General features: G+C 33.4%; 1 protein-coding gene across 2 annotated transcripts in view; it reads left to right on the plus strand.

Moving 5' to 3' along the window:
• The window catches only part of RDX (radixin), an 81,388-nt gene that overhangs the window by 20,689 nt on the left and 43,310 nt on the right, over positions 1-17,389 (plus strand). For both annotated transcript variants that reach the window (XM_081266708.1, XM_081266707.1), the window contains exons 3-7: positions 3,182-3,265; positions 7,503-7,598; positions 8,144-8,418; positions 15,487-15,570; positions 15,775-15,921. In XM_081266708.1, coding sequence (XP_081122834.1) covers positions 3,182-3,265; positions 7,503-7,598; positions 8,144-8,418; positions 15,487-15,570; positions 15,775-15,921 — 686 coding nt within the window. The remainder of the gene's footprint in view (positions 1-3,181; positions 3,266-7,502; positions 7,599-8,143; positions 8,419-15,486; positions 15,571-15,774; positions 15,922-17,389) is intronic.

A 17,389-nucleotide genomic window follows, 5' to 3' on the forward strand; every position in this document is an offset into this window, starting at 1 on the left:
AAGTGACTGCAACAGAGACTGTATGATCCTCTGAAAATATTTACCATTTAGCTTTTTATAGAAAAGCTTGCTAATTCTTGCTTTATAGAAACACAAAGATTTATAGACTCATTATAACAATTGACAAGTGAAATAATAGGATCAATATAAAATCAGTTTTATTCCTTAAAATCCCAAACAGAACAGTTTGAAGAGATATTTCATCAGATTTCACAGTCCTGCCTTTGAAACCCTTGAAACTAGCTGAGTTTCAGAATTTGGAATTTTTAGTATTTTAGAAGGGTGATTATGTATTATAATGTATATTACATTATGTCATGAAACTTTTATTAGTTCTATGGCATCATTAACATTTCTATAGAGAAATGTGTGAATGTCCGTATGAAATGAAATAAATTAATTCACCATGAGTGATAGTTCACATTACTTCATATCAAATTTTTGCCCAAAATAAACTAAAACTTCATTCTTGAATGCTTTTAGGCTGTCAAAATTATGGATTAAGGACTGTGGACCCATATTTACAATTGCTACAAAACTTTAATGTCCAGGGGATAAAAGTCTTATTATTTTTATGGAGAAACTATAAATAGTCTCTTTCACAAAAGAGACTAAAAAACATTGAAGATGTCCTAAATCATTGCACACAAGAACCATAGTTGTGGGTAGAGTTAATATTGGAAAGATGTCAGTTCTTACCCTGAAAGACTGATGAATATAGTGTAGTTCTAAATTATAAATGTGGGGTTTTGAAAATTTACTGTTTTATTTGGAGGCAGGAACTAAAATACAGAACCAAGAATAGCCAGAACAGTTCTGTAGAATAATGAGGGGAGACTTGCCCTACCAAATATCAAGACTTATTTGAAGATATAGTAATTAAAACAGCATGGTATTAGCAGAATAGTTAAATTGGCTGGTATAACAAAGATCCATGCCTGTACAGATGCTTGGTTGTGACAGTCTTTGGGGAGTAAATAAATTATGTTGAGATTTAAAAATTTTTCATAATATTATCCAATGGGGATTAAAAATGAAATTGGATCTCTTTCATCATAAGCAAAAATCAAAGAGATATAATCCAAAACCTTTAAGATGTAGATTAAGAAATGTAAGAATATCTTTGTGACTCTAGACAAGGAAGTATTTGTTAACTATGGCAAAAAAGTGACGTCTGTATTTAAAACATTAAAATCAAGAATATGTGTTTATTAAAAAGAAGGACACCATAAAGGATACAGAATGACAAATAGGGAGATTTTTTTCTGACACAAATAACTGAGAAAAGATTAATATACAAAGACCTCCTATTATAAGCATGAGAAAGAAACAAAACACAATAGGAAAATAAGACATAGATGTGAACAGACATTTCAAAGGTGAGACTGAGTGGTTAGTAATTAGCTTAGGCTTACCTAGATAACCTTTTATCATTTTTTGCAGTGCTGGTGATTGAACACAGGACCTCATATAGGCTAGGCAAGGGCTCTACCACTGAGCAACATCCACTCCCACTTTTAATTAAAAATTTTTGAAACAGAGTCTAAGTTGCCCAGACTGGCTTGAATTTGTGATCTTCCTGCCTCAGCCTCCTGAGTAGCTGGGATTATAGGCATATGCCTCACACCTGGCCAGATAATCTCTCTTAAAGTTAACTGATTGTGAACCTTAAGAGTACCTACAAAATTCTTTTTTATCATGTAGTGCAGTATAATCATGGGTGAAACACTAGGGCACAGGGATTATGGGGATCATTTTAGAATTCTGTATGCCACATATACAAACAGGTTTTCAACTTCATCAGGAATCAGGGATGCATATTTTAAGACCATATTGATATATCATTTCATATCTACTAGGTTATCATTAAAGAAATCTGCTGATACCCACTATTAGTGAAAATGCAATCAATAAGAATTCTTAGGCACTATTGTAAGACTGTTTCTCATTACATGGTTAAAATAAGAGGTATGCATATTTTATCATCTGGGAGTTCTCTTTCTGTGTAAATATGTGTAGAGGAATTCTGATGCATATGTACTAGGAGAGTGTATAAGACTTCATAACAATGGAAACAATGTCCATTGATAGAAAAATGGGTACATAAATTGTTTAATCACTTGTAGTAGATGGTATAGCTGTGAAAATTACTTGTAACTACTCACAGAAATGTCAATCTTAGAAATATAATTGAAAAATCAAAGTATAGTGTACAATTTAAAATGTTTTAATTGAAATAGATCTGCAAATCAAAAGACTACATCATAGTGAATCCCAGTAATTTGTACAATTAATGTGTTTATTATAATTGAACTTTTCTAAAGTGAATATATCCATGTAACCATTGTCCATACTAAGAAAGAAGACTTACATTAGCAAGTGCTTGCAATTATAGTATAGCTGAAAAAAATCAACTTTTTAATTGATTATATATATGTGTACACAAACATGCATACACACACCTGTGAGTGATATAACTAGTTTTTAAAGATGAGAATGACAGCCAGGTGTGGTGGTGCATACCTGTAATCCCAGTGACTTGGGAGGCTGAGGTTTTGTCATATGAACAAAACCAGCCTGGGCAATTTAGTGCCACCCTGTCTCAAAATAAATAAAAAGGGCTTGGGTGTAGCTCAGTGGTAGAATACTCCTGGGCTTAATCCCCAGTACCAAAACCAAAAAGGAAAAAAAAGAAAGAGAATGACAAAAAAACAAAATTCAGATTATTATTTACCTGTATGTGTTGGGGGTAGGGATGAGGAAAAGTAAATTGGCAAAGAAATACAGTGATATATGTAACAAGTTGTCATTTCTAGTTAAGTTGGATGTTAAATTTATGGACTTCATTTTTCTTTGTTTACATATGTTTCACATGTATTTTTATATCAATATTTTTAATAAGATATTTTAAAGAAAAATACAAATAAGATTATTTTAAGAAGGATGAATTTATATGATTTGTTTAGAGAAGGCATTCAGGTAAAAGCCACACCACATATGGTGTTAAAGTGACTAAGACATGCAAAGGGGTATGAGGAATCTGATCAAAAGTTCTTATAATGTGAATTAAAGTTATAAGAGAGTTTTGAAACACATGATAAAAGATTTTTCTCGTGCCTACTAAATAAGTAATTAAGTATATTGTCTTTCCTAATGATTTTCTCTTCTGTTTTTATTATAGATCAATGTAAGAGTAACTACAATGGATGCTGAACTGGAATTTGCCATTCAGCCCAATACAACTGGCAAACAGCTTTTTGACCAGGTATCATTTAATCACATGAAGCATGCAACTTTGATACCACATGTATGCCACTACATACTATTTTTATGTGTGTGGTGCTGAGAATTGAACCCAGGCCTTCATGCATGTGAGGCAAACACTCTACCACTGAGCCATATCCCCATCCCACTAGTTTATACATCTGTTTTTTCCTGTACCATTATTGATAGTTCAACAGTGTAGCACCAGGAATTTTTCTCAGTACCTATTCATATAATTTGAACAGCTATAGAGAGATTCTTTATTCTTTCTCATTACTACATTTGTGTGATAGTACTTTTTAAAAAATTTAGATATTAAAACATACATAAAACCTAAAATTTGTATATAATGTGATGTCTAATTGAGTTTTATGTATATATACAATGTAAGATATACATTGTATAATGTTTAAGTCAGTTACACTCTCTGTCTCCTCAAACATTTATCATTCCTTTATGGTGAAAGCATTCAAAATCCTTTCTTCTAGCTTCAGGTAAGACCAGGAGCAGACTGGGTCCTCTCAAGAGTGGATAGCTGCATGGGTCAATATGCAGCAAAATCCCATTTTTAATTATTAGATTGAGGCTAGCTTCTTGGGGGTACTTATATTGAGTGCATGCAGTTCTTTTGTTTGCTCCTGGAGGCTGATTCTTCCTCTACTAGCCTCCTTGTTTAGCTTCTGCTTGTGGGATTAAAATATTCATGTGCCCAAGGAATACTCAGAAATCTCTTATTAAAATTTTTGTTTATATTTTTTCTTTTTCTAATTCTTTAAAAAATATAGTCTTTATTAATATAATAGTATATTTTATTAAAAAAAAAATACCTGTTGTAGTTATGCCCCCGGCATTTTAAAATTTTTAGGTATGTGATCAAAAGTTTCTGATCATACCTCCAGAAGAAGTAGGGAAAGAGCTTCTTGTGAGATTGGGCATACTAGGGAATTTCACAACTAAACTCTTCCCGATCGTCTTGAATATTAGTTGTGTAAAGTTAGATAAAGTACTATGCCTTGTGCCCACTGTGGCACATCCCCTTTTAATCAGCCAGCATTGTGAATCTCACAAAACATGGAGGCAAAAGCTGAGGCCGTCTATTTAGGTTCACGTTTCTCTGCTACTTTTGCCCTATATCTTTCCTATTCTTGCTACCCTGAGCTTGAACATTTTCTGTGGCTTTGCTGGGATAGCCTCTCTCTTGCCAAAGTTATTTGGGATCTCCTTTTATCTGCATTAAATTTTTCATTGATGGCATTATTAGCTTTTGCAACATTAGTATGAATCTTTATATTCCATCTGCTCCAAAAATGTGTTTGTTATGATAACCTTTAATATATTCTTAGCATAACTGAATTGTTTTTATTTTAAACATTCTTTTTTTTATTTCTTTAATATATAATTTATTTTTGGTTATAGAAACAAATGTTAAGAAGAGAAAACTTCTCCACCCACATAAAACAATTTAATAGATGAGAGAACAGATAAATGAAAAACAAAAAAATAGAAATTTTAGATTTTGTTATAGTTTTAAAACTAATATTTAATATAATTTAAATATTTGATATAATTTGAAATCATTCAAATTTCAAACTTTGAAAACTTCAAAAAAAAGTATGACTCTGTGATAAAATAAAAATACTGTATCCTGTATGAAATGAAAACCCTAGTTGGGTTACTTTTGATGTGGGTCTGTTAGTTTTTCTGATTCTAGCACCTGCTTCTGCCCATGGAGCTGGTGTGTGGATGCCACCGTAGGTGAGAACTTCACCCACTGGCATGGGACACATCCCAGGTTCCAGAATCAGAATCCTACTTTACTGGCTACTACTATGTTTTAAAACACCGAGTATTAAGCATACTGTGAAAATATTTTAGACAACCACTGCAAAACAAAACAGCCACACTGAGTCACACATACACACTCCCTGAACAATACTGCCTCTTCCCCCTCTGGAATTGTTTTTAAGGTGAATTATAGTTCAGGTAAGGGAAAACAATTTCAGTATTGAAATTATAACCCCTCCCTAGCATATGATGAGTGGCCAGCCTTCAGGGATGCAACAAAGTTGAAAAAGGGAATCTTTTCCTTAGAAAGACCTGGAACTCCTCTTGCCTCTCATTTTTCCTCTGCCACTTTTTTTCTGAAACAGGAGTCAAGCTTCATAAGTTAAGGTATATGAGGAATCCAAAATGCCTCCCTCAAAAGAAAGTTAGAAAGGGAAAGAAGGGCAAACAAAAGATTTGATTTTAAATCCCCATTTTTACTCTTTTAAAACAAACAAAAAGCTTGGACCAGTTATCCCAGAAATTAGGAGGCCACAGGCACAGTTGGAATTCACATAGGCCAGAGAAGTTCACATAGAGGAAAAAAAAAATCTACTTCAAAGTCACTGGGTTCATTTGGGCTCCATGCCTGCATATCTGTAAGTTTGGGATTGGTGCTAGACAACTGAGGCCTGCAAGTGCTTTTACTGCAGAGAGAAAACCCTACTGTTAGCATGTGCTCAGCACAGGGAGCTGTCCTGATTCAGGCAGTCTTCTTGGGCAGCCTCTTTCTTGCTGTGTTGTGAGTATTTGATGAATTGAAAGAACAAACCATTCCAGGAGCAAGATTCCCAGGTAAAGAATAAAAAGCAGGACTCATCTAATTCCCCTCTGACTCTGTCATGGGAAGTGGGCAAGGCATGAGGCACAAGTCTCAGCCTTTGAAAACAGGAAGATGCAGCCTAAACATTCCACTGTCTTGCCGGGCCTGAGACCAGGGAGGTCCTCTGCAGCCAGTGATTGGCTACTTTGGCCACTTGGCTGCTTAACCTAAGCTCAGAAATGCATCTGCTGCTTCTCACCACCCCAGGGCTTTCTTTTCACTACATTTTCTCTATTGCTAAAATGACAAGCAGGTGCAGAGAGGGAATAAAATCCTGTGAGTGGTATTTCTCCCTGGAGAGAAACTATTTTTTGTATGTAACATTTTAGTGAAAAATTTCAAATGAGAGTAAACTGAAGGATCAATTTGCTGTATTGAAACCAAAAGCCTGGAATATTTTAAGATCAGTTTTAAAAAATAAACAATGTTTATCATTTAAGAGCTGAAGTTAAATCTTAAGTTTTTAAAATGTTAGTGAACTCTCAATTCTCTTCATTTTAAGTATTTTATTTTATTTGAAGTATGTTTTAATATTCTTTTGTTAAGTGTGGGTATAATCCTGGGTGTATATGCTAGCTGCACCACTTTAGTATTCCAGTATTTTTGAGTACCTGCTGTAGGATAATTATTCCATGAGAGGACCTGGATGTTAAAATAAAATTTAAAAAAAATAGTAATCTCTGTCCTTAAGTGTTAGTGAAGGAGAGTAAATAGACACAGTACTAAAAACACATTTAATAATGGCAGGATAGAATAAGTGTTCTGATAGCAGAATAAAGTAATCAGAAACAAGTGATTAATTTATCTAAAAATTGAGAGAGCTTTCTGCACAGAAGGCATGTTAGTTGAGCTGAGCCTTGAATAATAAATTATTCAACAGGTGACAAAAGGACAGAAGAAACATTCTAGCAGAGAGTTAAAAAGCATGAGCAAAGGTGTAGAAGGGTGAAGGTTATGGCATGTTCCAAGAATGGTTTAATGCTTAGTGATCGTAGAACATGACTATATCAGACTCTTTTCTAAGCACAAAAATCAAACTATTTGCCCTGAATACCAATAGGGTAATTCTAAGAATAAGTTGGAATAGAAATGTAGAATTATGACGATTGCATATTTGTTCTCTGGACTTGTTATTTGTTGAGGTTGTAATGGGAGATGAGGAAAAGAAAATACAAACAGGTGAATCAAGTATGAAGACTGAAGTGATAGTACAAAATTGAGTATATAGAAAATCCAAATTTAGGGCTGGGGATGTGGCTCAAGCAGTAGCGCGCTCGCCTGGCATGTGCGGGGCGCTGGGTTCGATCCTCAGCACCACATAAAAATAAAATAAAGATGTTGTGTCCACCGAAAACTAAAAAATAAATATTAAAAAATTCTTTCTCTCTCTCCCTTAAAAAAAAAAAAGAAGAAAATCCAAATGTACGTTTTCAGACATGTTCTGTGAATATGTTCAATTTTTCCTTAGGAAATGCCTTTTTTTTTTATGGCAAAGGAATATATCTATACCTCTCTAGTTTTGTTCTATTAAAGTCTAGTTTCTAGTGTCATTTAGTTGCCATGTGAATGAATTTTCTTTTTTTTTTTTTAGGTGGTGAAAACAGTTGGTTTGCGTGAGGTCTGGTTTTTTGGGCTGCAGTATGTAGACAGCAAAGGTTATTCTACGTGGCTTAAACTAAATAAAAAGGTAAAATGTGCACGATAAAATTAAGCTAGTAATTAAGTTAATTTGAAATTATTGTGAATTTGCTGGTAAATTTAAGTGTCTGCTTCTGAGTCCCTTTTATAGTTATCTCTGTTCATCATTGCAAAATGTCATATTTTTAAATTAAGCACCTTCAACTTCATTTGAGTAAAAAGATACGCTCACTTCCTAGTTGAAAACTAGTATCTGCGAATTATTATTATAAGGCAGATATTACATATTGTATAACTAAGTATTTGGACCTTGATTGGAACATCTGCAGGATAAATGTCTCCAGAATATGAAAAGAAGTTTCCAATTTAGTTATTAAATCAGATCTGTGAGTTACAAGCAGCCTTCATAACTGAGCATAGCATTGCTTTTCTCACATTTATTTGTTTACACATTTAAAATCTTACATAGTATTACTTGAAGGTTTGGAAGCTTTTATTTCACTTCCTCTTTTTTCCATAAAGAATTTGATGTGACTGGACTCAGTTGTGTTGAATTTGAGATTTTTATTGATTATACTTGAATTACTGTTCTAGGTGACACAACAAGATGTTAAAAAAGAGAATCCTTTACAGTTCAAGTTTAGAGCTAAATTCTTTCCTGAAGATGTTTCTGAGGAATTAATTCAAGAAATAACCCAGAGACTTTTCTTCTTGCAAGTTAAAGAAGCCATATTAAATGATGAGATATATTGCCCACCAGAAACTGCAGTTCTTTTGGCCTCCTATGCTGTCCAAGCCAAGTATGGAGATTATAATAAAGAGGTTCATAAACCAGGCTACCTGGCTAATGATAGACTCCTACCCCAACGGTAAGTGAAACAAGCCTTTCTGTTATATTCTTTGAAAATTATATTCCAGAAATTTAAATTAAAATAATTGAGATTTTAAGTTGCCAGCTGGATCAGAAAGTATACTTTTAAAAGTTCTGACTCAGCCTCTCTGTAGATTTATGTGCTCTATAATTGCTTAAAGTTGATCTACCTCTTCTACCATCATTTCTATAGGATGAGCAGTAAAGTGATATGTTAATTTAGGCTTAAGGGAAGGATATAAACTGTTGCTGATTAGTAAATGTTCTTAAAACAAGCATATAGATGTTTTGTAAATGCTTTTGAGAATGATAAGTGGCACAGTATGTTTCCTCCAACTTTTTAAAAAGGCTTTTTCAACTAGGCTTTCAGATTCATAGGTTGGTGCTCTATTTCTCTACAATATAGTGCTATTATCTTTTTTTAAAAAATGATACTTTTTAGAATATGTAATATTATATATATCTTATATATTTAATAAATGTATTAGATATAATAGACATATATATTTTAATTGTTGATGGACCTTTATTTTATTCATTTGTTTATATGTGATTCTGAGAATTGAACCCAGTGCCTTACACATATGAGGCAAGCGCTCTACCACTGTGCCACAACCCTAGTCTTGTCTTTTTAATAGTAATTTTTAAATATGGCTTAGGAAGAAATCATTAGGTTTTGACAGGTTTTGAGAACTGATCATACCTTTTGCTAGTTATGTGACAGTAGATGCATAATCTAAAATATCTTGAGTCTCAGTATCTAAATTGGTAAAATGAAGATAAATAATGCTGTTCTGTCCAACTCCAGTTTATGAATACAGTTCATGAATTGTACAGTTTTAATTGTGAAGTGTTATACTGTTATCTGGTAAATTATTTATGAAATCTAGAAAACATAGTATCAAATGTTATATTTAAATATCACAGTTTTCCTTCCAAACTCATTTGATGAAGCTAGTATCACCCTGATTTTAAAACCAGACAAAGACACATCAAGGAAAGAAATCTTCATGCCAACATCCCCGATGAACACACATGCAAAAATTCTTAATAAAATACTGGCAAATTTCATACAGAAATACATTAAAAAGTACACCATGATCAATTGGTTTCATTCCAGGTTAGCAAGTTTGGTTCAACATATGGAAATCAATAAACATAATTTACCATATCAATAGATATAAAGACAAGAATCACATAATTATCTCAATAGATGCAGAAAAAGCATTTGACAAAATACAGCATTAATTCATGTTCAAAACACTAGAACAGAAGGGATAGTAGGAACATTCCTCAATATTGTAAAAGCTATATATGCTAAACCCAAGGCCAATATTATTCTAAATGGAGAAAAATTGAAAGCATTCCCGCTAAAAACTAGAACAAGACAGGGATGCCCTCCTTCACAACTTTTATTCAACACAGTCTAGCCAGAGCATTTAGGCAAAAGAAGAAATTAAAGGGATACAAATAGGAAAAGAAGAGCTATGCCTATTTGCTGTCAACATAATCCTATATTTAGAAGACCCAAAAAACTCCACCAGAAAACTTTTAGAACTCATAAATTAATTCAGCAAAGTAGCAGGATATAAAATTAATACCCATAAATCGATTGTGTTCCTATACATCAATGATGAATCAGCTGAAACAGAAATTAAGAAAACTATCCCAAAAGTACTATATAGACTTAATGCAATTCCTATTTAAAATTCCAATGCCATTCTTCATAGAAATAGAAAAAGCAGTCATGAAATTCATTTGGAAAAGAAACTCAGAATAGCCAAAGCAATGCTTAGCAAGAAAAGTGAAGCTGGAGGCATCACAATACCAGACCTTAAATTATACTACAGAGCTGTAGTAACAAAAACAGCATGGTATTGGCACCAAAACAGAAATGAGGACCAATGGGACAAAATAGAAGACACAGAGACAAACTCACATAAATACAGTTATCTCATACTAGACACATGTACCGTAAACATACATTGGGGAAAAGATAGCCTTTTCAACAAATGGTGCTGGGAAAACTGGAAATCTCTTTGTAACAATGAAATTTATTCCCTATCTCTTACCCTGCACAAAACTAGTGGATCAAAGACCTAGATTTTAGACCATAAAACCTATACCTATTAGAAGAAAATATAGGCCTAGCATTCCATCACGTTGGCTTAGGAACCGACTTCCTCAACAATACTCCTAAAATGCAAGAAGTAAAATCCAGAATCAATAAATGGGATGGTATCAAGTTAAAAAACTTCTTCACAGCAAAGGAAACAATCAAGAGCACAAAGAGAGAGCCTACATACAGAATGGGAAAAAAATCTTTGCCACCTGTACCTCAGCATTACTCTCTGGGATACATAAAGAGCTCAAAAAACATTAAAAACCCCAAATAATCCAATTAATAAATGGGCAAAGGAACTGAACAGACACTTCACAGAAGAAGAAATAATGAATGATCAACAAATATATGAATTTATGTTCAACATCTCTAGCAATTAAGAGAAATGCAAATTAAAACTACATTGAGATCACATCTCAAGTCAGAATGTCAATAATCAAGAATACAAGTAACAATAAATGTTGGCAAGGATGTGAGGATAAACATACTCTCATACATTGCTGGTGGGACTTCAAATTGGTGCAACCACTCTGGAAAGCAGTATGAAAATTTCTCAGAAAACTTGGAATGGAACCACCATTTGTCCAGTTATCCCACTCCTTGGTATATACCCAAAGGACTTAAAAAAAAAAAAAAAAAAAAAAGCATACTGCAGTGATGTAGCCCATCAGTGTTTATAGCAGCTCAGCTCATAATAGCTAAGTTATGAAATCAGCAGATGAATGGACAAAGAAATGTGGTATATATGTACAATAGAATGTAAGCTATTAAAAGAATGACTTTATGACATTTGCCAGAAAATGAATGGATCTGGAGACTCTTATGCTAAGTGAAATTAGCCAATCCCCCAAAACCAAAGGTTGAATGTTTTCCCTGATATGTGAATGCTAACACACAACAATGGGGGCAGAGGAAGAATAGAAATTCTGTAGATTAGCCAAAGAGGAATGAAATAAGGGAGGTGAGACAGGTAATGGGAAAGACAGTGGAATGAATGTTACTTAACTTTCATATGTATATAAATACACCACAGTGAGTCTTTATATCACATACAACCACAAGATTGCCATCCTAATTAGGAATAAGATGTATTCCATGAGTGTATGAATATGTCAAAATATACTCTGTCATGTATAACTAAAAAGAAAAATGAATATCTGTTTTTAATTTTGGTATCACACATATCCCCAATGTTAGAAAGTAGATCGAGATCTTTCTTTTAGAGCCCAGAAAGAGGTTTTTACTTTTTGTAAATGCAAAACAGTATATTATTATTATTGACTTAAAATTTGTTTTGTACCATTTCCTCAAAGTACTGAAGCTCATTTTCATAGCTACTAAATATAAAGACAAAACTACTTTGTCCACATTTGTTAATTTCCTTTGACTATAGGCATTGGTGTTTATTTTTGGCTAATGTATAATTATTGATATATGCTTTATAATGTACCACCAAGTACAGCACCTTTAAGATTTGGTTGTTACTATGTTCTGCCTTTTAATATTATAGAAATAATCTTAGAAAAAAGAATGATGCATATTCATCAGGAGAATCAGGAATATAACATTTTTAAGTCTCTATGTATATGAAATATTTGTAAGTCTTTGTTTGCTTTTGTTATATTGAAATACTGGAGATTGTGTAATTTGTAAAGAAAAGAGTGTTAATTTGGCCCCAGTTCTGAAGGTTCCCAAGATCAGGCTTTCACGTCAGGGTGGCCTCTGTTATAGACCTCATGGCAGGAAAGTGGAAGGGAAGTGGGCTTCTGCAGAAAAGAGAAGGGTCCAGTGTCCTAGAGATGTAACTCAGTGGCAGAGTACTTGGCTAGCATGCACCAATCCCCAGTACCACAAATAATCAAGAGAGGAGGAGCCAAAGGGGCTAGATGCGTTATAACAACGTGTTCTTTGAGAACTTATACAGTCTCTGGAGAAAGACGTAAATCCCTCTTAACCCACCACCAATCAACATGGTTGAAAACTCAGTAAGAGTTTTAGTGAGGGCAAGCTGTAGCAATGTTCTTCTGGTTTTAATAATTATTCCAACCCCCAATCCTCTCAGATATTTTTTTCCTTTTTTCTTTTTCTTTCTTTGAGATGGGTTCTTGCTATACTGTCCAGGCTAGTCTCCAACTAACTCCTGGGCTCAAGTGGTCCTTCTGCCTCAGCTTCCTAAGTCCTAGAACTAGAGGTGTACAACACTGAAATTGGTGGTCTCAGATTTTTTTAGGCAGTGAATTAAGTAATAACTAATACCGAATTTCATTTCAGATAGGATTAGTTTTTAATTTTGAGATATAATTTATATATTAAAAACAGATTAGGTTTGAATCAGTACATAGGTTGAATTTTACAATAAAATTACCCTTAGAATTTCTCAAATGTTTATAAAACAATGAACATGCTTTATTTCAATAAGTACAACACAGGTAGTTGTTTTTTCATTGTTAGGTCAGTTTCCTGTTTGGTTGAATAATCCTTATATATGATAGTTTTGTGATTTAAATAATCTTTTAAATACTAAAATTGCACTTATAATTTATTTTAAATGCATGTGTGCTATAACTCATTCTATTTAAATAAGAAGAAAGATAGCTGAACAACTTTGGTTAGGATTGTTTACCATTGTTAGTGCAAATGTTCTTCAAGATTTTTCAGGTCCGTTGTTATTCCAGAATTGATAGTTTTTGGAGGACTAATTCAAGCCATTTATGCTTAACGACACACTTGGGCATAAATTTTTAGATTATTATTTTTTTTGGTTTTGAATGAAAAAAATACCTTCATAGTGATCGGCTTATTCCATGTCTGATGTATAATCCATTTGTTATTATCTAAGTATATGAGGAGGAATGAGAAATCACAGGGTTATTTGGTGACAATAAACAAATAATTTGATTCTGGTGGATTTTTAATTCTTATATTGAAAAAATCCAAATAAGTAGTCTAGTCTGCCACAGTAGTTTAAATTTTGGTGATATGGATAATCAGCTACCAGACAGTATCAATTTCCTTTGAAATTTTTCCATGGTAGGTTTCTGTCTTGGATAGCTAGGTGTTAGGTAATGACTTTTATGAAAATAAGGGGAAGAAAAAGTAAATTTGGGAGGAGGGTAAATTCAGTTTGATGTTACTGAATTTGAAATGTGGGTAGTATAACCCAAACATTGTTGAACCTGAATTTTTAAGTACAGAAGAAGAAGCCCCTCTAGAAGATACTGAGAAAAAAATGGGCAGAGATTCAAGAATATTAGAGGAGTGTTATACCATAGAAACTCTAGTAAAAGATTGGTTTAAGGAGAGAAAGGTCAGGCACTGCCAGATAGTACAAAGTAGTCAAGTATGAAGATAAATTGTCTGCTGGTAATAGAAATTGGTAGGGACTTTAGTTAAGAATAGTTTCAGGGGGCTGGGGTTAGCTCAGTTGGTAGAGCATTTGACTTGCACGTATGAGACACTGGGTTTGATCCTAAGCACCACATAAAAACAAATAATAAATAAAATAAAGGTATTGTGTCTGTCTATAACTAAAAAAAAAAAAAAAAAAAAAAAAAAAAAAAAAAACCAAAGAAAGAATAGCTTCAGTATAGTGTTCTAGATTGAAGCAGGTGGTGGTAGATTGGGGGCAATGCCTGTTGGGTATGGAAATTAAAGCTAATAAATGTGGACAGTCCTTAAAAGAAGTTTACCTCTGAAAAAGAAAAATATACTCTCTAGGGCTAGGAGAGCATGGGTTTCTAGACTTGTTCCTTTAAAGGAGGGAAAATGATTATTTCATTTATATGTTCTACAAATTTTTAGTACCTCTTCAGTGTTCTTCCTAGGCATATGATAGTGAACAATTATTACAGTAGGTTAAGCCTCTGAGGCTACTGCATGCTTCATGGTGAGCCCAGAGTCCAGACAGCAAGAGAAAATGTGGAAATGTAAGTGCTCTGAAGAGTGACAAAACTGTTCTCCCCAAAAACAAGAGCTTGAAAGAGGATGCATAGAGAATATAATAGTCAGACTCCATTAAGAAATCTATTCTTAGGTTGCACCTGACTTGTCCAGGGAAGATTTTATACCCTATATTACTTTATATTGCCAAGAAATCCCTTGGTTTAATGCAAAATTTTTACATCATAAAACAATAGTGTTTTAATATTACAGTTTTTGAAATTCCCATAAGCACATTTACAATAGATATTTTAAAGACTGTATTTAAGATAATTTAAACTATCTTGAAAATTTCATATTATTGTAGATTCAAATGTAATGTTAATTTAAAAAAATTCTGTGTGTTGGGCTGGGGATGTGGCTCAAGCGGTAGCGTGCTCGCCTGGCATGCGTGCGGCCTGGGTTCGATCCTCAGCACCACATACAAACAAAGATGTTGTGTCCGCCGAGAACTAAAAAAAATATAATAATATTAAAATTCTCTCTCTCTCTCTCTCCCTCTCTCTCTCTCTCTCTCAAAAAAAAAAAAATTCTGTGTATCCTCTCAGCCTTCTCTAGTGGTAACATCTTGAAAAATTATAGTGTGGTACCAAGATACTGACATTGACACACTCTACCTTATTTAGATTTCATCAATTTTACATGCTCTTATTTGTGTATATATTTAGTTATGTGTAGTTTTTATTCACATATATTAATTTGTATGACTGCTACCATGGTCAAAGTACTGAAAGGATTTTAGACTTTTTTTGGAGGGGGGCTACCAGAGATTGAACTCAGGGACACTCAATCACTGAGCCACATCTCCAGCCCTATTTTGTATTTTATTTAGAGAGGGTCTCACTGAGTTGCTTAGTGCCTCACTGTTGCTGAGGCTGGCTTTGAACTCTCAATCCTCCTGCCTCAGCCTCCCTAGCCACTGGGATTGCAGGTGTGTGCTACCTCACTACTGGGCCAGAAATCACAAAAGTATTAAAATAGTTTTGTTTTGTTTTTTTTCCCCAGTGTTTTGGAGCAACATAAACTGACAAAAGAACAGTGGGAAGAAAGAATACAGAACTGGCATGAAGAACATAGAGGAATGCTAAGGTATTTTGGTGACTATGTTTTCCTTCAAGTTAAAGTATTTTTATTTTATTTAAAAATTTTCAACACTGTTATGTATTATGCCCCCCCAATCATTTGAGTTTTATGAATAAAACATTAAATTTCAATCCAATGTATTTTTGTAGTTTTAATCTGATATTTAGATTCTTCCACTTAAATATATTACATTTAGCTTTATTTCAACAGGGAAGATTCAATGATGGAATACTTGAAGATTGCACAAGATCTAGAAATGTACGGTGTCAACTATTTTGAAATAAAAAATAAAAAGGGTACCGAATTGTGGCTAGGCGTTGATGCTTTGGGTCTGAATATTTATGAGCATGATGACAAGTAAGTAAATCAACTGCATAATGAGCTAGTTGTTAGTTGGTGGTGTAAATGTCTATCAAATTATGTTCTGTTTGTAAAAGTGGTTTCTTGACTTGGTTACCCTTACAGTTATTTTGTTTTGTTTTGGTTTTGGTACCAGAGATTGAAACCAGGGATGCTTAATAACTGAGCCAAATCCCCAGCCCTTTTTCATTTTGAGATAGGGTCTTGCTTAGTTGCTGAGGCTGGTTTTGAATTTGTGATCCTCCTGCCCTGGCTTCTCAAGCTACCAGGCTTATAGGCATTTGTATTTCCATTTTCTTAGCACCTTGCAGTTTCAAAAGTTCTACTTCTTGGTGTTTATCAAATGGGGTGACTTTTATTTGAGTTGTAGTTTATCTCATTTTGAGTTATATCTTCTTATCAGACATAACTAAAATCTGTTCTCTCAATAGGTTAAGGATAATTCCTTAGATGTTATGATACTGACAAATAGGTTAAAGTTAACATGTATAAGAAATCATAAGCAATGAGAGAAGTTATAATAGAAATATATATATTGGGTTTTGAAACATTTTTTGAATGTTTATAGGAATTGTTTTGAATATTTTGGACAAGAATAGAATGTTAAGCATAATAAACAGTCTGATTATATTTTAAAAGTGACCAGCTTGTCAGTACTGCATTATACATAAATATATACACACACACACACTCTATATGGGCATATATCTGTATATATACTATATGGACATATATATAGATATAGATATATATATGCTATGTATACATGTATGTAATATATAAATATATCAGATTCTGGTAGAACTTTTGGGGAATAATTGCTACAATTATACATTATTACCAAACCACATAAGCATTGAAGTCTGTGTCAGTATTGCCTTCTCCTAAGGCATTGTTTTTTATTCTAGGTTGGCTCCAGAATTTTAGTTTTCAGATTATACCTGTCTAATAAAGTATATATTTCAAAGTCTATAATTATGACTCCAGAAAAGGAATTTTGCAATTTTTACTCTATACAAAGCAAGTTAGAATGCTAGCTATATAATTCACTACAGGAAATTTAGCAGGTTTTTCAAAGGCAGAAATTACCTTAAGACTAATTATGGATGGATTTTTATTTTTTCTCCTTTTAAAAAAATCATTGAGCCAGGTGTGGTGGTGTATGCCTGAAAATCCCAATGACTTGGGAGGCTGAGGCAGGATAATCTTGAGTTCAAAGCTAGCCATAGCAACTTAGCAAGGCCCTAAGCAACTCAATGAGACCCTATCTCAAAATATAAAAAAAACGGGCTGGGGATATGACTCATGATAAAGGGCCACCGGGTTCAATCCCTAATGCCAAAAGAAAGGGAAAAAAATTTTTCTACTTGTTTCCAGGCTCACAATATAATTCTTACAATTATATTCTTGTAATTTTTTAAAAGTAGCAAATAAATGTAGCAAAGTTTTACCTTAAAAGTATTGT

The sequence above is a fragment of the Spermophilus citellus genome (assembly GCF_964194105.1).
Source record: "Spermophilus citellus genome assembly, chromosome: 2".
Classification (NCBI taxonomy): Eukaryota; Metazoa; Chordata; class Mammalia; order Rodentia; family Sciuridae; genus Spermophilus; species Spermophilus citellus.